The sequence below is a fragment of the Nerophis lumbriciformis genome, linkage group LG02 (genome assembly GCF_033978685.3).
Source record: "Nerophis lumbriciformis linkage group LG02, RoL_Nlum_v2.1, whole genome shotgun sequence".
Classification (NCBI taxonomy): Eukaryota; Metazoa; Chordata; class Actinopteri; order Syngnathiformes; family Syngnathidae; genus Nerophis; species Nerophis lumbriciformis.
Window position 1 is genome coordinate 38,925,828 of NC_084549.2, and position 22,278 is coordinate 38,948,105.

General features: G+C 37.9%; 1 protein-coding gene across 1 annotated transcript in view; it reads right to left on the reverse strand.

Annotated features, from left to right (window-relative positions):
• Nucleotides 1–22,278, reverse strand: part of kndc1 (kinase non-catalytic C-lobe domain containing 1) — a 58,567-nt gene that overhangs the window by 29,179 nt on the left and 7,110 nt on the right. The window contains exons 2-14 of the mRNA XM_061979384.2: nucleotides 17,542–17,740; nucleotides 15,884–15,942; nucleotides 13,426–13,572; nucleotides 10,231–10,348; nucleotides 10,014–10,141; nucleotides 9,179–9,790; nucleotides 4,006–4,117; nucleotides 3,807–3,878; nucleotides 3,637–3,698; nucleotides 3,390–3,548; nucleotides 1,453–1,530; nucleotides 1,294–1,381; nucleotides 692–758 (exon numbers count right to left, since the gene is read on the reverse strand). Of these exons, the coding sequence (XP_061835368.1) occupies nucleotides 692–758; nucleotides 1,294–1,381; nucleotides 1,453–1,530; nucleotides 3,390–3,548; nucleotides 3,637–3,698; nucleotides 3,807–3,878; nucleotides 4,006–4,117; nucleotides 9,179–9,790; nucleotides 10,014–10,141; nucleotides 10,231–10,348; nucleotides 13,426–13,572; nucleotides 15,884–15,942; nucleotides 17,542–17,740 (1,901 nt within the window). The remainder of the gene's footprint in view (nucleotides 1–691; nucleotides 759–1,293; nucleotides 1,382–1,452; nucleotides 1,531–3,389; nucleotides 3,549–3,636; nucleotides 3,699–3,806; nucleotides 3,879–4,005; nucleotides 4,118–9,178; nucleotides 9,791–10,013; nucleotides 10,142–10,230; nucleotides 10,349–13,425; nucleotides 13,573–15,883; nucleotides 15,943–17,541; nucleotides 17,741–22,278) is intronic.

Here is a 22,278-nt window from a genome sequence, read left to right on the forward strand (position 1 = left end):
CCTGCATTTTGTAAATACTTAATTCGTATGTATTTACTTTTCATTTTCTCACATTTTTGCATTGTATATATTTTTGCACCCAGTGCACTGCTGTCATTTATTTGCTGCAATTAACATCACCAACAAGAGTTCTGTGACTGAGCCATCATTGGTTGCATTATTATATATTTTTGAGCGAACCCGCAATTACATTTTAACAGGCTATAATACTGGGTTAGCACATTTGCCAAAGATAAACAAAATTAGAACACTAACAGCCCCCACCTCTGTAAATGACTGAAGGCTAGTTGGCAGAGCTTTAGTCTTTATTTTAAGATGTGTTGCAAAGCCTACTTTTTTTTTCCTCATAGTGGTCCTTTGGAAAGTTGTGGCTACATACACAAACCAGACCCATCTAGCTACGGGAAGGTCAGAGGCAGTACCATGTCCAGGAGCAAGGAGGGTTTACGTTTAAGACAACATTAATATCCGGACCTTCGAAACCGACAATTTGAGTGATACTTCAAAAGTGGAGCAAACAAGTGAGGGAGATGATAGATTTTCCTCACGTTTGGTGGCTATAAACAGGCTCTAGGGATACATTTTACAGTTATAACATTATTCGGCATAATACGAGACCTTTAATAACAGAATGTCCTTACTTGTGAATGGCAGCTCCAGAATTACGTCTTTATTTGCTTTCATTGGTCAGTAAGATGGGGGTGAAGTGTGTGGCTTTGGATGGAAAGGTTTCTGGAAGCCCATCGTTGAATGAAAAGCTGAAGGGGGCATACATTTGTCATCTCAGTGAGCATGATATAAACACTTCACAAAGTAGTGTAGCATTGATTATTGGAATTACAGAAATATAGCACATATAAATGTAGTTCTGACCCAAATTACATTCAATACATACAGGAAACATTTTTTTTTTAAAGAAAGACGCAAATCAATCAAAATTACGGTATTTAGGATATGCTCAGTGGAAGTCATCATTGATCTAATAACTGTACCTGCCATTTTCATTAGCGTGCATATGTGCGTGTAAACAGACTGAGCAATGTTGCTGATAAAACATATCCCTACCAGTCCACAAAATAAAATTTTTGTAGTTTGCACTGTAATCACAAAGAAAAAAAAGTACAGTAGCCTTAAGCAGCAAAGTTGAACTTGCGTGAATAGGTTGGTAATTTCTTATTATAAGATTTTTAAGAGTGCTACTAGAACATGAATGCTACTATGGCGAGCGATGTGTTAGACCATGTTGTAATCACAAGTCACAAAAATTCACCATTTGAAAGTTAACTGTCCTACCACTGCTGAAATGTGGAGCCTCTTTAAACAAAGTTTTCCTCGTGTTATCTGCACCCAATTCTTCTCCGTTAGTGCATCTTGGGACTGGCTGGAAGAAAGCATTGGACCATTAGACGAGGGGCGACTGGACAAATCATGAGCTGACAAACTTGAGTTTACCGGGTGAACTCTGCTGACGAGTTGTTTCCACACATCATCAGCATTTGTCCCTTGACACGTTAAGTAGTCACAGCAGCTCTGAAATTAATGCAAATAAAGTATGTTAATGGTGCAGAGCAAAAATACAATACAAATGCTGGAATAACTGGAGGGTACAGTGGAAAATCAATCATCTAATTAATTGTAATGTATTGAAGTATTTATTTGGTAACGGAACGCCTCAATTTGAAATTGCTTTTTCAAAATATGTCCTGTCCAGCCATTAAGGCAACAACAACAACAACAGGACCACATCAGCAAACACAATAAACACAAATATGGTACCAAAAGTTACAAAGAAGAACCCATCAACAAAGTAGACAGCAACAACACAGAAATGACAATAAACATTATTACACTACAAATGAAGCAAAAAAAAATACTAATAGAAAAAACAATATTGATAATGAATAATAAAAATTACCTCTATAATCAACATTACAATGGCTTCAAATGAAACAATACATACATGTAATGAATACTTGAATTACGAAAGAGAGCAAATGGGAGGGAGGTGCAGGAGTATAAAAACCTTTTACATTGTTATGCCAAACAGGTTAAGCCTTACCAGTGTGCCCTGCCGGGAGAGGAGGTCAGAGGGGACACACAACATTAATATATGTTTGATGAGGCGTGATTGTATGTATGAGTGTAGGTATGTATATGTGCATGTGTATGTATGTATGTCTACATATACATTACATACAGTATGTATGTATGTATGTATGTATGTTTGTATAGAGAATGTGAAGAGTTCTGAAAAATATTTCCACAACAGGGCACAAAAGGAAAACAAACACTATTGCATAACATTTTTAAATGGCTGTCTTAGCGAATAGCATACCTTTTTGTGTGCTCTGGCTTGATCTTATTCAGTGCGTTACATGTTTAGCCTTGAACACCAGTAATAATAATACTTGTAAGTAGAGATGTCTGATAATGGCTTTTTTGCCGATGTCCGATATTCCGATATTGTCCAACTCTTAATTACCGATTCCGATATCAACCGATACCGATATATACAGTCGTGGAATTAACACATTATTATGCCTAATTTTGTTGTGATGCCCCGCTGGATGCACTAAACAATGTAACAAGGTTTTCCAAAATAAATCAACTCAAGTTATGGAAAAAAATGCCAACATGGCACTGCCATATTTATTATTGAAGTCACAAAGTGCATTATTATTTTTAACATGCCTCAAAACAGCAGCTTGGAATTTGGGACATGCTATCCCTGAGAGAGCATGAGGAGGTTGAGGTGGGGAGATGGGGGTGGGTTAGGGGGTAGCGGGGGGTGTATATTGTAGCATCCCGGAAGACTTAGTGCTGCAAGGGGTTCTGGGTATTTGTTATGTTGTGTTTATGTTGTGTTACGGTGCGGATGTTCTGCCGAAATTTGTTTGTCATTTTTGTTTGGTGTGGGTTCATAGTGTGGCGCATATTTGTAACAGTGTTAAAGTTGTTTATACGGCCACCCTCAGTGTGACCTGTATGGCTGTTAACCAAATATGCTTGCATTCACTTGTGTGTGTGAATAGCCGTAGATATTATGTGACTGGGCCGGCATGCAAAGGAAGTGCCTTAAGGTTTATTGGCGTTCTGTACTTCTCCCTACGTCCGTGTACACAGCGGCGTTTTAAAAAGTCATACATTTTACTTTTTGAAACAGATACCGATAATTTCCGATATTACATTTTAAAGCATTTATCAGCCGATAATATCGGCAGCCCGATATTATCGGACATCTCTACTTGTAAGAAATGCCGTTTATTTCCCGCATTGGAGTATTATTAACATATGATAGTGGAACTTTTGGGGCCTGTCATATACTTTTTCACGGAAATCGGATGATAAAAATCGTTGACCGATTCGATCAGCGCATCCCTAAATATAACCTTTTTAGCCATGGCTATGGAAGGTCTCTCGATGGGAGTGCTCTTTGCCATCTCAAGCAGAAGTCTCTTCAGTTTGTGAGGAACTACGAGCTTCTGACTGGGTGGTAAACAGGACTTTGCCGTGGTCCACAGGATAGCAGCCACACCATAAACACAAGCCTGGGCAGCAACAGAACATTTCAAAGGGAAAGACAACTTTAGTTGTTGGATGTTCAATTTTAAATGGCAGCAGTCCATTTTCGCAGACCTTTTCAGTTACAATTCTATGTTCTTGATATTCAGGAGCCAGATAGAAATCATCCAGAGAGCCTACAGAAACAACGAAATGTTGACTTAACAACACTGAACATTTTAAACAGATGTTACAAACAGGTTAAGTTTTCTGATTTCAGTTTCATTTTTGAATGTTCTTCTTACCAGAGTTTTTAGGTCTCAAGAAAAGCACTTCTCCTTGACAGCTGATGTGCATAGTATCCAGGGATAAATAAGCTGTTGGAAAAGAAAAAAAGTTGCACACATACAATTATTATAACAATATTGAGTTGTTTTATCAAATGTTTTTGCTTAGTAAAAAGCAAGTTTAAAAGTTAAGTGAATCATAAATTAGTGGGTTAACCTGGAAAGTCAATGTAGGTCTGCAGTGATGTCAGACACGTGTAACAGAGAGCCCACAGCTCATTCACCATCAGCTTCAGGCCACGAGTAAGTAATTTCTTTAGTGAGACCCACTATAGAAAAAATTTGAACACATTTTAGATGTATCTGTCTTTTTTTTTTGGAACATTGGAGTTCCAAAAAAAAAGTCTTAACACACAAATTCACTTTTGACTAGGGCTGTCAAGATTAACGCTTCAATCAAGCTAAATCAATCATCAATATTAGTTTGATTAAAATGGTTTGAAAAATAATTATAAATTAAAAAAACAATTAATACCTCTGCAGCACAGAATGACCCACAATTCCTTAACGTCTCTGGTAACGGATTTTTGGCAGTTTGTCCAAGTAGTGTTAATGTCATGCACGTGCAAATGGACAGTTTGTTTGGTAGTGACATGCTTCAGAATCAAACAAGTCAATATGGAAGACAATAAGCAGCACTATTGCCTTATCGATGGGAAATTTGAGTATGCAAGAAAACCATGACGGAACAGTCAGACAAGGTATGGGCCTGATCTACATAAGGTTGGCATGTGCTAAAACAAACTTAATCGTCATGTACCTCTGTCACACTGTTGGTAGTTACCTTCGTCATTTTACTTGCAAGGCGTGCAGCAACTGCTCCTCATCAGTCCTTGCCTGTTTAGTCTCCCAGTTTCAATTCGCCTGCATTGGGGTTATTGATTCTGCTGGATTGCCTCACGCCATGGTGTCATTTGTTCGCCTGAATCCAGTTTGTAGTTTTGGTTTTCAAGCTCTGGCCATTTTTCTATGCCCTTTTGTCTGTCTGCACGTCGGCTGCACCACTTTTGTACTTGTTTTCAATTGTACAAGCAAGGCCTGATCTACTCAAGGTTTGCATGACTTAATATACAAGCAAACATGAAAGTACAAGCAAAGCTAACGTACTAAACTTGAGGATTGTGTCTCTTAAGTGAATAAAATAAGAAAGGCAATCCATCTAGCGTGTCTTCATTAATATGCAGAATATACGTTGATCATCACAATGCCTACAATACTGGGAGGACAAAATGCTAATAAAATTATTCAGCATATGAAATATGATCTATCAAGAATAAAACTGTTCTGCCACCACTTTTGTGCCTTTATTTAGTGCATCTCGAAATATTGTTCAAACTGGCGGCTGTGCAGAAACAGCAGTAAAAAAAATTAAAATATATAAAAGATAAAAAATATTAGACAGCAATATAATTTTATGATATTATAGCTGATGGAATACTTAAAGGAGAACTGCACTTATTTTGGAATTTTGCCTTTTATTCTTAATTATTATGTAAGACAAGAACATATATGTTTTTTTTGTTATGCATTCTAACTCATAAATAAACCTTAGCAAAAGTCAGCTTACAATGGAGTCAATGGGAGTCACCCCATTCTGTCTATAAAACACTCTAAAAAACCTCCATCCATGTTTTATATACTGTACAAGCTTTAAGTATATATGTAATGTAGTAACAGGCACATTCATAATAACAACAATAACAACATGTAATAGTATAGATATTGCTCATTTTAAGCATGCAGGGGCGTATTAATTTTGCAGATGCATCACAGCGTTCGCTTTTCCCGTCAACAACAACAACAACTAATCATACAGACTTTATGAGAGCCAACAATGATTCCTTTGGGACAAACGATGATCCAGAACCTTCTCTTTTTTAGCCTGAATATACGGAGGATGAGCTACAAGTTTTCGAGCAGGGCTATTCAACTGCATAATGAAGAGGGCCGCAGTTTCAAGAGCTCAAGGGCTCAGAGGCCGGACATCGAAATCTGGATGTTTCATCAGAAAATGCCTCCGCAGGTTCTATTTCTTTGAGACTTTTTTTTACTTAATTACAAAGTAAATCAGCTTTCACACTACACTGTCAGTAAATTCATTTATCTGCCCTCGCTACTCGTTTCAAGCATGTGCAACTAGTTAAAAGCATGAAGAAAAAGAAGCTCCAGTTTTTGTTGTGGATTGATGTTCCTTCTTTTGAATTATTTTTGTTTGTTAGTTTTATTTATTTACACTTCTTCCTTCATTTAGGTTTGTTAGACTCAAAAAATAAACATGAAATAAACATAACAAAAGTAACACGTCCATTGTGTATTTTACATAAATAAAATAGAAGGTTTAGTGTGAATATATTCATACAATAAACTACAAATGTTTACACATGTAGAAATTACACAACATTTACACACCAAACATTGCACACATTGTATGTGACTTGTATGTGTCACAATTAGTTAATTACTGGTAAAATGTATCACTACATGTATTAAACGAGGCTTGCTCGGCAGTTACTCTCAGACAAAAAAACAACACGACCACAAATACAAAATCAATTCTAAAGTGAGCAATTTTATGACAAAAAAAACTAAATATATTTTTGCACAATATCTGCTTACAAATGTTTGACCAAGTTTCGTGATGAAGCTTACACGCTGGAATTTCTACAAATGTTGCTGCTTGTCTGAATTAATGTGTCAGTCACTTAAAAGGTCCACCAGACAACTATGTCTCAAGCAGTTGGTAGAGGCTGAACATTCATATTTTGTTGTCCTGTCGTTGTTAAAAGTCAGATTTTTGCAACTAATTTAGATTTTTTTTCCAGGGTTGAATGAGTAGCCTTCTTCTACTCATACCACTGCTGCTTTATTGTAACACATATGCCTTACTGAAGAAGATGATATGACTGACTTCAAATGTACTTTGTGTGCGCTCTACATCACCATGCAATAGATCATCTTCTCTCAATATACGATCTTTGGTCATGCAGACTGCACAGCCCGCTACAACTCCAACAACGTAACAAAATGACATTTACTTTAAACCTCTTGCGTGATATGAAATGTGCCATCCATCCATCCATTTTCTACCGATTGTCCTTTTTTGGGGTCACTGGAGCCTATCTCAGCTGCATTCTGGCGGAAGGCGGGGTACACCCTTGACAAGTCGCCACCTCATCACAGGGCCAACACAGATAGACAGACAACATTCACACTCACATTCACACACTAGGACCAATTTAGTGTTGCCAATCAACCTATCCCCAGATGCATGTCTTTGGAGGTGGGAGGAAGCCGGAGTACCCGGAGGGAACCCACGCAGTCACGGGGCGAACATGCAAACTCCACACAGAAAGATCCCGGGCCCAGGATTGAACTCAGGACTACTCAGGACCTTTGTATTGTGAGGCAGATGCACTAACCTATCTGCCATCGTGCAGCCCCTGTCAACATAACGTTAACATGAAATTATACTGCTGTAACTAATGTTGATTTCACCTGAATAAAATTTATGTGAAACGCTGTCAGTATAATACCGTTGTCATGTCAGTCAGGTTCTGTTCACAGAGATCAAGTCCTCCCGCCCTAAACGCAAAACACGCACTGTGTCGGGCTTCGCGATCCATTGGGGGGGCCCGTATTGTGTGAAGAAGCACATATCAAATGTAAATTATTGAATGACAAGGCGCTTCATATACAATTTGATCCCAAACGTATTCCTGGTCAAATCATCCTCTGTCACTGATAATAATGTGACGACAAATTTCAAATTCTTAGACTTCTGGTGGCTCAGTGGCCACCAGAGTACATGTATTGCAAAGTCAAAGGTTCAAATCACTGTCGGAGTAAAAAATGTGCTCAAGTCTTATAATTTATGTTTTAATAATGTTAAAATTGTTTAATACAATAAACTTCAGCATATTAATAAAAAAATAGACTGTTACAAAATCATGCTGATTGTCAAATATGCTAATATAACACGTGACAGTTCTACGTCAATGAAAGTTGTTGTTAGTCTGGAATCTCATTATGTTGCTCAAACTAATATTATTCATATGAAGCTGAGATACCCATGATTTCAACCTTTCAAAGCTCCTCTTGGACCACCAATTGTTCACATCAGTATTTGTCAAATCCTAGTTACAGCCCTGATAGCAGCACAATTAGCTGTCTGTGATAAAAAATAGCTTGTCTTCTTTATGGAATATGATAACACTATTGCTAATACCTGTTTAGTATTCAGGTCACAAGATGTAAAAGGAGTATTATTGGCGTTCTTTTAGAGGGCTTTATTGGTGGAATAGAGTACTCCCATTAGCTGCATTGTTAGCCACCTTAAAGGTGCCATATTTTACTACTTAAAATGCATAAAAAAAGAAAAACATGTGTTCTTGTCATACATAGGGATTATGAATAATTTAAAAAATACAGTTCCCCTTTAACGGATTATTTAAACAAATTAATTTAATGCATTTTGGTGTCTGCTGGTGTTTTTTTTTTAAATGGCATCTGTTTTTTTCATGTCGGAGATATTAACTTATCTTTGATATGAAAAAACTTCTTGCAGTATGCATTTTCTTTTGCTAATGAAACATTCCAGGGCACACTCGCAGTTAGGGCCAGCATCTTCCATGAGCGGGGGCTACCCGTCTGTTGCATGTTTTAAAACATAGCAAAACGCCTCTGGTAGGAGGAGCATAACAACATGAATGTGCAGTAAATTAGTCTTACCATGGTGAAAGCAGCAAAAAACCTATTTAAATAGGGGAGTGTGCACCATTTACCAATTGTACATGCAGTCTTAGCAGATCACACGCAACACGCCCACACACAATTTTATAGTTTGCACATGCTGTTTGGTGGGTGATATTTGAATCTTAGTAGATCAGGCCCACAGTCTTTAAATACACACAATTTTATAGTCTGCAAATGCTATTTAGCAGTTGTTATTTCGATCTTGGTAGACGAGACCCATAATATATTATGCTCACTCTGCAGGAAAGTTTTCTTTTAACTGACGCACTTCAATATCAAAACACAACATTATTAACACTAAAGGAGTAACAAGTCCAAATGAATGTGAATACATTTTTGTTTAGAAAACAGTTTTTTGTTAAGTGGATGTTAAAGATGTTTAACACACAAATAAAGGCATATTTAGTCACTTGAGTATCTTTGCTTATGAGAAATGAAACGCCATTAATATAAATTAAAAAAAGGATATTTAATCCTGATTGGTCGAAATCAATTCACAGTCACTCTGATTAATCTGATTTAAAATTGTAATCGTTAGACAGCACTACTTAAAACACATCGGTCAGTAAATTGCCAACCTCATCCTGTGATTCTTCATTGAGGAACAGCATGCTTTTGGTCATGTAGTTAGGCACATAGGGTTTGTGGTTCTTTGGGGTTGCATCCTCATGCTTTACATCCATCCAGGAGAAGGCTGAACTCTGATTTATTTCTTTAAATTTGTTCTCATGACAGTACGGCAAATGGGTTTCTCCACAGCACGAAGACTTCACAGCATCTTCATTTTTTCTTCGTGATCTGATATGATAGTCAGCTACTGAGCTCACACAATCCTCTGCACTATTATGTGGATAAGTCTCACAGGACCTTCCTCTGGTTATTTTTGGGGGTCTGTTATTCCATATAGACTTGGAACACAAATGTTCATCTGCTCCAATTTCAGTGAGGTCTGATACAGGTACACTGATATTTGCATGAGGTTGAGGAGTGGCACAAGGCGGGTTGTTGGAGTCGGGCACAGAGCAGGAGCGATTTAAGACCCCCCTAACCATGTGGAACTTCTGCTGAGCTTTTCTTCTCACTGGGGAGCTGTTGTGAGAGCGGCAATCCAGCTCTGTCAAACCAGCGCAGCATCCGTCTGCACTGTCAGCATCCTCATCACAAAGAGAGGAGTCCCAGCCCACACATACCTATAATAAAAAGTTATTTGTGGACAAAACCCACTACAATCTTTAACACATTTCCCCTCAGGCAATATTGGATACTGTATTAGTAACTATTTTTCACAGTACATTACATGACTACTTAACATTTCATTAAATAACATAATATAACATAACATAAAAATTGAATTACATATTTTCTATTGCTGCAAACTTGTATTTTTTAAATGAGCAATTAAAAATAACCAACCTGTTGTCTGGACAAACCATTTGCCTTGATAGAAGTGTCCATAGAAAGATCCTTGCTAATATAATCTAAACACAGTCTTCTGGGTTTGGGATGCTGCCATCTTGCCTCCCAGGAGCTATCCTGGCCATCTGTGGAAACACATGTAGAGGAATATGTCAAGCGAGAATTCTCCACAGAGATCAAATGTTGACATAGTGAGCAGAAATGATGGAATTACCCTGACAATTTGATACTGATTCGATAGAGAGCACACGCCGTCCAACGGAAGACAATTTGTGGCACACAGCTGCAGATGAGCAGTGGTGCAGCCGTGCTTGAGCCACAGAGAGAATGTCCTTGTTTGCCAATAAAAAAAGAACGATTAAAAGCGGAATGATCATGTGCAAATCATCTTCATTTAACATGATAACCTGTGTGAAAACATTAAAAAGGGAATATAGTACAGAAAGGGTGTGTAGTTAGAATGTAGGGCTGTCGAAGAATGCTAAATTATTTAACTCATTTCCATATAATGTTCTTTTTTCACTGCTTGCTGCAATACATTACAGTAACAATTACAGTTCCATTAAAGGCACACAATAAACATAACGGTATATTCCTTTAAATGTACTGCTCTTGTAAAAGTTAAACTTCAGGGCTATTTTGTGTCCTGTAATGTAAAGCAAGAACCCTACTGATTTTAAATGATATTATTATATACAAATTGAAGCGAGGATTTAACAGAAACAGAGTGACTATCCTTGAATCTAAGTACAACTAAGACAATGCTATTCGGCAAAAGTAGAAAAGAAAATTAAACAAAAATAAACATTGAAGACATTGACAGGGTAATCAAATCAAATCTAAATAGTAGGTGTAATATAGATGATAACATTAACTGGGAATCTCATTAAAAAAACATACAAAATCAGGTGGCAACAAAAAATTCAATAATGAATAAAGCAAAATATGTTCTCCCCTAAAAAACACTCCATTCTCTCTACTGTTCTGAGTAGGGATGTGCCGATCGACCGGCCACCAATCGGTATCGGACGATGTGAAAAAGTTGTTGATTATTGCCTTTTAATGCTGATAAAAATGCTGATCGTCTTTGGTTAACAAACGGGTAGCAGCTATATATTAGGGTTGTTAACGATAAACCAATGTGACCGGACATCCGATTTGAGAAGTGGCCGGTTCGGCTATGTCGGTTACAGCCCCATCAATTGATAACATTCGGCTATGAATCCTTAGGTTAATTGAGTGGAGACTCGTAATCCGGTTATCGCAGCGAAGTAGTAATCAGTTTAAGGTTTTTGTCTTTAAATCACGAGAGACAGGGTTGTTGGTAAAAAGAGTCGCACGCTTGTTACGTTGCTTACTGGAGACAAGAATAGACGGAGATAAATTTGGGTGTCGCGTGAGACTAGCAATTATGTGACAGTTTATCTTTAAAACAAAGTGAGAGTCACGGCTGCCCGACAAATAATTACAACACTGCGATTTGTCTCCGTGCTGTGCCGTTTGTCAATATTGTAACATCCCACGGAATGGAGGCTTAGACATATTCCCAGTTTGTCTTTCTTTATTTCACAAAATGCAACATTCTAGCACAAAGAGCTCAATCTCCAAGTCTCACTTTCTTTTCCGGCATCATTAAAACAGCTGTTCACCCCCACAACACAAGTCACTTCCCATCCTTGTTCCAAGAGTCCTGCCCCCCAGTCAAGCCATTGGCTTGAACCCGTAGACGTCTGTGATGACACTGATTTGACTTGACTCATGGAAAATAAATATATTTGACATGTGACCATGCTCGTAACTACCATTGAGGACATATTATACGACGCTACAAGCTTGGCACATCTATCTTTGGGCATTTTCACCCATTCCTCTTTGCGGCACATCTCAATCTCCATCAAGTTGGATGGGAAGTGTTGGTTTCCATCCAGGATGTCTCTGTACATTGCTGCATTCATCTTAGTCTAGTCAGGGAGGTGACCAAGAACCCGTCAGAGCGCCAGCATTTCTCTGTGGAGAGAGGAGAACTGTCCAGAAGGACAACCATCTCTGCAGCAATTCACCAATTAGACCTGTATGATATAGTAGTCGGACAAAAGCCATTCATTCATAAAAGTTTGACAAAACGCATCTGAAATACTCTCAAGACCATGATAAACAAAATTCTCTGGTCTGATGAGACAAAGATTAAACTCTTTGGCGTGAATGCCAGGCATCATGTTTGGAGGGCGGGGGCGGCACCTGAATGACAAGACGGTATTGTACCGACAGCGTTTCACATCATCTTCATTCAGGTGAAATCAACATTAATTACGTCACTATAATTTAAATGTTAACGTTATGTTGACAGCACATTTTGGATCAGGTGATGCTTACAGTAAAAGTGGACTTCATTGTGTTACGTTGTTGTCAGGAGTTGTAGCGGGTTCAGCTGTGCATGACCAAAGATCAGAGGAAGATCTATCGCATGGTGATGAACAGCGCATATACGGCGCACACGATGTCCCACACAAAGTATATTTGTAGTCAGTCATATCATCTTCTTCTTGTCACCTAAAATACAGAGGACATGACCTCAGTGTCCTCAATGGTAGTTAAGACCATGGCTGTGGGGATGTTTTTCAGCGGCAGAAACTAGGAGGCTGTAGTCAGGTTCGAGGGAAAGATGAATGCAGCATTGTACAGAGACATCCTGGATGAAAACCAACGTTTCCAATCCAACCTGATGGGTCTTGGAAGATGCTGCAAAGAGGAATGAATGGGCAAAGAGAAATGGATGAAACTGCCCATAAATAGGTTAGGTGTGCCAAGCTTGTGGCATTGTATTCAAAAAGACATGAGGCTGTAATTGCTATCAAAGGTGCATCAGCAAAGTATTAAGCAAAGGCTGTGAACACTTATACAATATATTTTTTGTTTTTTTTATAACTTAGAAAATAAAAATAAAACAGTACTTTTTCACATTTTCATGGTGTTTAGAATTTTGAAGACAAAAAATTAATTAGGCTGTATAAGGCAGTAATGTAACAAAATATGGAAAAATTGAAGCACTTTGAATACTTTTGGGATGCAATGTACATACAGTATACATATTTTCATTAGGGCAGTCTTAAGCCTAATAGAAAACAGTTTGAGTCCAATGGTTAGAATGGATTTATCCCATGCAAGAAAAACACAGCCAAAGTGCCCAGAAATATGATATGAAAAAGAAAGTGCCAGAGAACTACCCTTTAATGGGTGATGGAGGTCGAAATAAAATATATTATCATTATTGTTATTATATAATGTATTTTTGTGAGGTTTACTAAAACTGCAATTATAATGTACTGTAGTTGTATTTTGCCTTTAATGTAGATACTATAAATAGTCTTAAAAAAAGCAGCTTATAAAAAATAATTGTGCAACAGCATACCTGAATAAGTGGTCTATCCTCTGGCTTCTTTTGTTGCATTTTCTCCAATAAGTTGTGTGTTTCTTCCTCTAACTCTGATTCCAGTTCAGGTTCAATCACAAAGTTCACTGCAGCAGAAAGAGTACAACCTAGAGAAAAAACATGTCCCTGTGGTCCAGCACAGACAACAGGCAAAAAATACACCATGATCAACAGGAAGCAGCTGCATTTTGGGATATAAAGTACTTCTTGAAAATTACTATTTTATACAAAAGGAACAGAGCAGGGCACGGACATTTGTGAAAGGTGTCTCATTTTTTGGCGTTAGCTCATTCCTTAGGGACTTTGGCAATATGAACCGCAAGGTACCGATTTGAGTCTGTGCCGTGGAAAAAAAATAACTACAGCTGGTCCTCGCTTTACGAAAAGGAACCACAAAACACGCGTTACTGTGTTTTGTGGTTACAAACAAGCTTCCATAAAGACATTAAAAGCGTAATTTTGGTCCATAAACACCAGATAAGCTTGAGAACTAGTTACAATGCGAGTGTGCCGTGAAATAATATTTTATGGGCTAGATTTTCTAAGGTGTGAAATACCACACGCTAAATAGAATGTGCAAACTAAAAAAAATATTGTGTACTATTAATGGGCGTGGTGCGTGTGATCTACTAAGACTGCGTGTACAATTGATAACTGGTGCATACAGCTTTATTTAAATGAGCATGTTGCGTGTACTAAGCGGCTTTCACCATGGAGACACTCATTTACTGCACATTCATGTTAACATGCTCCTACTGTGGTGTTTTGCTCTGTTTTAAAACATGCAGCAGACAAGTAACACTTTTTCTGAGCATTTTAGAAGCAGTTCTGCGATGACATCTACAACAGAACCCACTTTTTGTACATGTACCAGGCAGCCGTTGTTACGCTCCAGTATTCCACCCGTGTGCATGTAATTTACCGAATAACAATACCTTTAATAATAATAATAATACCATACATATAGACATAAAAAGCTGTGAGCAAAATTACATTTGTAAAATAATATTGGCAGTGTGTAAATATTATTCATTACGATACGTGTACATGTGGCATGAATCAGTTGTATCATGTTCTTCAGTATCTCATTTTCAACCCCTGACAGATAATATTTCAATCCAAAATATCTTTCGATGTCTTCACATTTGATCTATTAGCAATGCAACATTTAACCATAATAAAAATGGGAGCTGAATGGCAAAATTTACAACAGGTGTGACGCTTGAATTAAACAACAAATGTCCTGGCTCAATTAAATTTGGTCCTCCTTATCGTGCTGTTTATATTTTTGCATCATGAGACCAAGACAACCCTTAACAATTGATCAAAATTATCTCGCCATTTCGGCGTTGCAAACAGAATGTTCTCAGACGGAAATAGCCACTGAGCTTAGCATGTCAGCAGCATGTTGCAACCGAAAAACAGAGCGACTGAAAGAGTCACAGAAAGCGTAATTTAAAAAGAAAAATCACCTGTTGTGAATATTGCCGTTCAGTTTCTTGTTAGAGAACAAAGAGATGTGCAAAAAGTAGAGAAACATTGAACAGTTGTACATTTTGATTTAAATGTTTAGAGAAGGTCAAATTAACTTCACCTGTACAGGTTATCCTGTACATCTTAAAATGTTCCATTAATACCGAATAGCTCTTACTTTTTGTGAGTAGTGTATATAGAAGGATGAAAACGGAATTTCCCCCTTAGAGAGCACAATTAGTATATTATAATAAGACTAAAAAGGAACTCAGCCTGAATCTTTGCCAGGTCCTATAGTACATAATCCAATAGTATCCAAGAGTAAAAAAAAACAAAAAAACATCTTGAATCCAGACGGTGAGCCTGATGAACCCTTAAAATCTAATCACTTGTTCCTTATTCCATTTTTGACATTTCCTGAAAGTTTAATCAAAATCTGTCCACACCTTTTTGAGCTATGATGCTAACTAGGGCTGGGCGATATGGATAAAAACTGATATTGCAATATTTGTTGTCCGAATACGGTATATACTGGTATCTTTAAAAACTATTTTAAAAACATGCAAAATGCAAGACACACAAACACGCAAGATGAGCCAAAAAGGAATAGCATGTGCTTTGCAAGTCAGGCGAAGAGAAGATCAAATGGCCGGAACAAAAGCACATAAAATAAGAACAGGTATGGCGGTATTGTCTCAAATATATACCGCTTTCTAAATTATACCTGTATTAACCGGTATATGGCCCAGCCCTATTGCCAACTAAAACACAAACAAAACTAATCTAGATATCTTTCCTAACTTGGACGCAAGGTTAGGCCAAACATAAAATCAATAGAAACATTACAAATGAGCACCCACAATGAAACATTTAACATCAATAAATTATAGATTAACTATTGGGTTGTTTAGGATTTTCAACAAAGCAACATGTAGCAGTAGACCAGTTATTTTGCACCTCTCACCTCAAATGTACTGCCTGTGTTGTCAAACTCTGGCGGTATAAATGACCCTTCTGGATCATCTGCAGGTCAAAAAAATGTTGCATTAAGCAGTCAGTTTATGACAATGTTATTATATCTCAACCTAATGAAAGAGGAAATACTGTATGCATTGGTCTTAGTATTAAAGTGTTGGGTATGACTTCCTATTTTCACAGAGGGGAATTATTACTGGTTTAGCACACCAATATATTGTAAACAATAAGTAGAATTGCTTTAATTGCCCCATAAATGTTATCATTGTCAATCATCATTGCATTAACCTCATAGTGGAGCTTTTTTTTTTTACAACATTAATTTAGTCATCCAGTGTGTAATACATTTTTTAGTGTAAAGGAATCTTATGGCATATGGAATCAGATAAAACAGTGTCATTGATATTCAGATAGATGCACTGTGTCCAGCAAGAGAAACTACTGCAGGTGATATAAGAACTCTTTCTCAAACGTGTCTATACACTACAGCCATCTAATGTTATGAAAACGCAACTGCAGGCAAAGTATACTACAGTATATAGTACTTGCAAATGCTTATGAGACAACACACCTAGGAACAATGTACAACCTAGAGAAAAAACATGTCCCTGTGGTCCAGCACAGATGACAGGCAAAAAATACACCATGATCAACAGGAAATTTAAAGTACTTCTTGAAATGTACTATTTTATACAAAAGGAACAGAGCAGGGCACGGACATTCGTGAAACGTGTCTCATTTTTTGACGTTAGCTCAGTCCTTAAGGACTTGGGCTATAGGAACCGCAAGGTACCGATTAGAGTATGTGCCGCGGAAATATATTAACTAACGACAGCTGGTCCTCGCTTTACGACGTTACGTGTTACTGTGTTTTGTGGTTACCAAAACAAGCTTCCATGAATAAATAAAAAACCTAATTTTGGTCCATAAACACCAGATGAACTTGAGAATTAGTTACAATGAGAGTGCGCCTTGAAACAATATACTATGGGCTAGATCTTCTAAGTTGTCAAATACCACACACTAAACATCATATGCAAACTAAAAGAAATCTATTAGTACTATTAGTGGGCGTGTTGCGTGTGATCTACTAAGACTGTGTGTACAATTGATAACTGGTGCATACAGCTTTATTTAAATTAGGATGTTGCGTGTACTAAGCGCCTTTCACCATGGAGACACTCATTTACTGCACATTCATGTTAACATGCTCCTACTGTGGTGTTTTGCTCTGTTTTAAAACATGCAGCAGACAAGTACCACTTTCTCTGAGCATTTTAGAAGCAGTTCTGCGATGGGGAAAAATTTAAATGAGACTCAGAAGTGTACAAAAATACGATATTACAACTGTACAACAGTTATTATTAACAGTCAAATGTTAAATAAAAAATAATATTTTATTATTAAACAATTAACATTTATTAACACATAAACACATACAAAAGTACAGAACATAGGTACAGTTGAGTAACAGTATCGATTTCCACGTAAAGGGAATTAGTACTGTATCGATTCAAATGAGAAAAGTACCCATCCCTATTTTCAGAAATCAATGCATTAATCACCATCAAATTGAAATACATTTACATTATAAAAAAATTTTTAAAATACAAAATAATACAAAAGTTGACCTTGCTGTGGACTTACCGCTCAGCTGCTCCATAAAGCAAACATTACCATTGGCATTGAAGGCCAGTGTGTCTGGTGTGATGCACAGCGTGTGAAAAAGGTGGGAGGGTCGAATGCTGTGCAGCGCCAAAACACACTCTGCACATACTGCCCACACGTCCTCCTCCAACAGACAGCTGTCCCGCAAAGACAGAATATCTGCGAGAGACACGTTCTCCTGTGGACAAATGACTCAGTTATGTGCGCATAAGCAAACACAAAACTCTAAACAAAACGACTAATAAAGCGGTAGTTAAATCCTGAGTATTTTTTAAATAAAACCTTAATTTCCTGTATAATATATGTTATATACTATAATATATGATATTGTGGTGCCTCAACTTACGGGTGTACCTTAACTCGGGCGTAATTTGATATACAAGCTTTGTCTCTGCTTTTTGTTATGCTTAAAGTTGCGAGCATACTTTGACTTTCCCTTGTAGTTCAATAAAGTTTGTCTAAGTCTAAGACTTACGAGCATTTTCACCATCAGTTGAAGTAATATTTTTAACAGGGTTGTGCCGTTTAAACAATAAAGATTTAAAATACACTGTATTGTTATGCGTTGTTGTTCCTGCTTTATTTATGCAAGAAATAAAACTGTTTGAGCAATAATGACTTAATGTATTATAACACTTTGTTGTTTCTGCTTCATTTACACAAGAAACAAACATAAGTTTTGATTAGACAGTGGACATGTGCGTTTGAGCGCCGTTTAGAGATAGATATCCTGCCCCACCCTCCAATCCACTAAGCTCAAATACCATGCCACCATGTTTAAATTTGCGTGTACTACCGGCATGATGTGCCCATGAAAACACTCATTTCCCTCCACATTTATGTTATCATGCTCATACTTGTGGTGTTTTGCAATGTTGAACAAACAGCACAAGTCTATAATTTCTAACACCTTTTCTGCAAAATAGAAACGCAATCTATACAACAAAAAAGATTCTTTAGTGCTCTGCGTGGAGACGGTGGACTATCACAACACCACAGCGTGCATCCATGCGTTTGGAATCCAAATGCAAGAAAAGGCATAATGCAAGACATTCTTTTATGTTGGAAATATATTAAAATTATATATTTCTTAAATGAAAAAACGTACGCAATAAAAAAAACAAAACAGCAGATACAAAAAGGCATCGATTTAATTTGTTTTAAAAAGTCATCCAGCAGATATAAAATGTTGTAATGATATTGCTGGTTAGACGATATGTCCAATATATTTATTTTTGTCAGTCCCTATATATTGACAAGTATACATAGGACGGAGCTGCAGACCGATCAACTCCTTAAACACAGTCTTTTCTGCGCAGCTGCCAGTTTGCACATCCTTTCGAGACGTACTAAATAAAGACGCAAAACAGCGGCTGCAGAACAGTTTCAGTCTTGATAAATCACACGTTAAACAATTGATTTGCATCGTTTCCTCCCAGTTTTGTGGCCGTTCTAATAATCGGCATATATTCTGCATATTCATGAAGACGGACGCTAAATGGATTGTGCTCCTTATTTTACTAAATGAAAGGGGTCGTATGATTTTTTTTTCTACATTTAAAACACTTCCTTTTAAATGTAGGGGACGGCGCGGCTCGGTTGGTAGAGCGGCCATGCCAGCAACTTGAGAGTTCCTGGTTCGATGCGAGGCTTTCGCCATCCCAGTCACGTCTGTTGTGTCCTTGAGCAAGACAATTCACCCTTGCTCCTGATCGTGGTTAGAGCCTTGCATGGCAACTCCCGCCATCAGTGTGTGAATGTGTGTGTGAATGGGTGAATGTAGAAATAGTGTCAAAGCGCTTTGAGTACCTTGAAGGTAGAAAAACGTTATACAAGTATAACCCATTTACCGTTCCTTGTGGTCTACATAACATGTAATGGTGATTCTTTGGTCAAAATATAGCATAGACTATGTTTTACAGACCATCTTCAAAATGCTTTTTGACCGTCTCATCAGGATGCGCCGTTCTGTGGGCGGTCTTATAGTGCCTCCTTATCGAGTCTACTGACAGATATAAATTAGAACTATACACTACGATCCAGTCTGCCCCACAACAAGAGGATCAAGAAAAATAAGCAACTTTTTTACGTTGGAATAAAATGCAGACTTGTGCAAAGCTCTTCGGGTAAAACTTTACAACAGACAACTATTTGGAGATATCCACTGACGTCACCAATGAGAAAAACGTAACAAATTTGGGAGAATTCCAAATAGCTTTTCTGGAGGTAGAACGAAAGAAGGCACGATTGTTTTTTATAAATATCTCTGCCTTGTGTACATGGTTGTATTTCAAATTGTTGGAGTTTTTGCAGTTCCTAAATACACAAAAACAGGTACCAATATGTAAGAAAAGTTAGTTTTGCATAATAGCTCCTCTTTTAAAGACGCAATTCACAGGTTTAGTAGATCAGCTTTGCGAATGCACGTGTCTTAATACACGCAAACTTGTATTTGATTATGTCTTTGGTGAGACGGAGAGGAAGCAGAAGACCAAATCAACGAAACCCCCCAAAAATATAGCCTACCAGGCAAGTGAACCCTACCGTAGCGTCAATTTGCATCACAAAAGCTGCAGGCAGCCTCTGCGACGTGCAGCTACAAATGTCTGAACCACGAACATGTTTCCATGAAAATATCGAGAAGCTGAAGATGCTGTGTTTCAATTTGTTTTGTCTAGTCCTGACTCAAACTGGGAGGTCGAGAATTACCTTTTTACACAGACATGCATATCGCTTGTTGTCAACTCTGATTTCTCTGGTCTGTCACTCAAATACATAAGCAATGATTTCCTGGTTCCTATTGTTACACGGCCGAGACAATGTTGGCAGATTTCACGAAAGAAAAAAGGAACCAGCTCTATGGAAAAAAAGTTGCTTATAATAGGCGGATGATAAACGAACTTGGCAAGCCTGAAGGAGACTCCACATTAGTCTGGTACCTGAGTTAATGCTGAATGATATTATTACGGTATATTATTTCATTAAACTACTATACTTATACTTGTTTGTAGTACATGCCATTTAAATTATTTTTTAAACAATATTTGTTTTTTTTCTATTTTCTTTTACTTGTCCAGGGTGTACCCCGCCTTCCGCCCGATTGTAGCTGAGATAGGCTCCGGCGCCCCCCGCGACCCCAAAGGGAATAAGCGGTAGAAAATGGATGGATGGATGGATGTCCAGGGTGTACCCCGCCTTCCGCCCGACTGTAGCTGAGATAGGCTCCAGCGACCCCCCGCGACCCCAAAAGGAATTAACAAGCGGTAGAAAATGGATGGATGGATGGAATATTTCTTTTAAAAGTTTATTTTTCTTTTTCAAAGTCAGATTACATGTTAAAATTGTGGTGTTTTGGGAGGGCCAAGCACGGATTGAATTGATTTCAATTAAATTCAATGGGCCGGGCTGCTTTGAGATACAGGTCTTCTGAGCTTGGACGTGAAATGCATTGCGCTTTTAAGTTGATTAGCTATAGCATATATTTGTAAATATCGTTATAAGTGTGGATTTTCTCTGCTTTCTTCCACTATAATTGTCTCACCCTGCTTGACAGTTGAACATTTTGTGTTTTATTATCTATGTTTCTGCCACCATCTGTAATTAATTACTAGGGAAAGTAATTAATGAGTTACTTAAAAAAACATATATATATATATTTCATATGCTGTTGAGAGAAGTTTCACATGAGAGCAGTGTGTGCGTGTGTTTTTAAAAGGCGGTGTCTGTTGTCAAACTATGCGTGACTTCAGCAAGGGTTTCAGTTGAACTGTTTTTGCTAGCTTTAGCAGTTAGCAGCAGCAGCTTGTCAGCTTTGTTCTGTTGAATCTTTTCACCAGATTGGATTACCTCTGGTTAATTAATAGCTTGCTGAGCTACTGTGCGGGCACGTCGGCTGTGCGCGAAAGCGAATGTGGCGGGGTGTCGCTTAGCTATAGTGCCTGCCGGGCACCCTAGGGGGGTACGCTGCCCTGGCGGGACTTGGCTGGCACCTTGCAGTGGACTTAAATCTGGTACAAACCAGGGGAATGCGACTGTTTAAAGAATCTTATATGTGAGAATGTTTTGAACACAATTAAAACACAGCATCGCAAAGGCGTAACACCCACCCGGGGTGGGTGTTGACGCGATGTGATTTTGGCCCTTTTTTTCTGAATGTCAAAGTGTAATTCAATGAAGCGCGGGTAAACGGCGTGAATAACTGTCAAAGGCAGCATCAAAAGATATGATGTATCGGTATGGTGGTAATGTATCAAATACATACCTCTTTCTAAAATATACCGGTATAACTCGTAATACCGGATTACCACCCTTAATTGACAGTGAAATATGGCGCATTATCATGTACTGCTGTCAAACAGCTTCTATCCAACCTGGCTTGTTCAGTCAAGCACATGGCAGGACCTTCAAATAAAATGTTGTTTTTTTTCTGATTGGGGTGACAGACATTAGTATTGATGATTGGCTAAAGGTAGAGTACAATTTGATGATAAGTCAATCACAGCCAGAGATCAGGTAGCTACTGTAAGAAGGTGTTGTTACACATAAGACAATTAGATCAATCAATAGCAAGTCCGGAAGCAATGGTGGGTTATCTTGTAGTTCAGTAGTTAAGGATGAGTACCGAATTCGGTACGCTTATAGGTAAAGACCGAATTCCATTGGTACTATAGCGTACCAATTTACGTAAAAACAGTTGTAATTTTCGATACCTGGTTC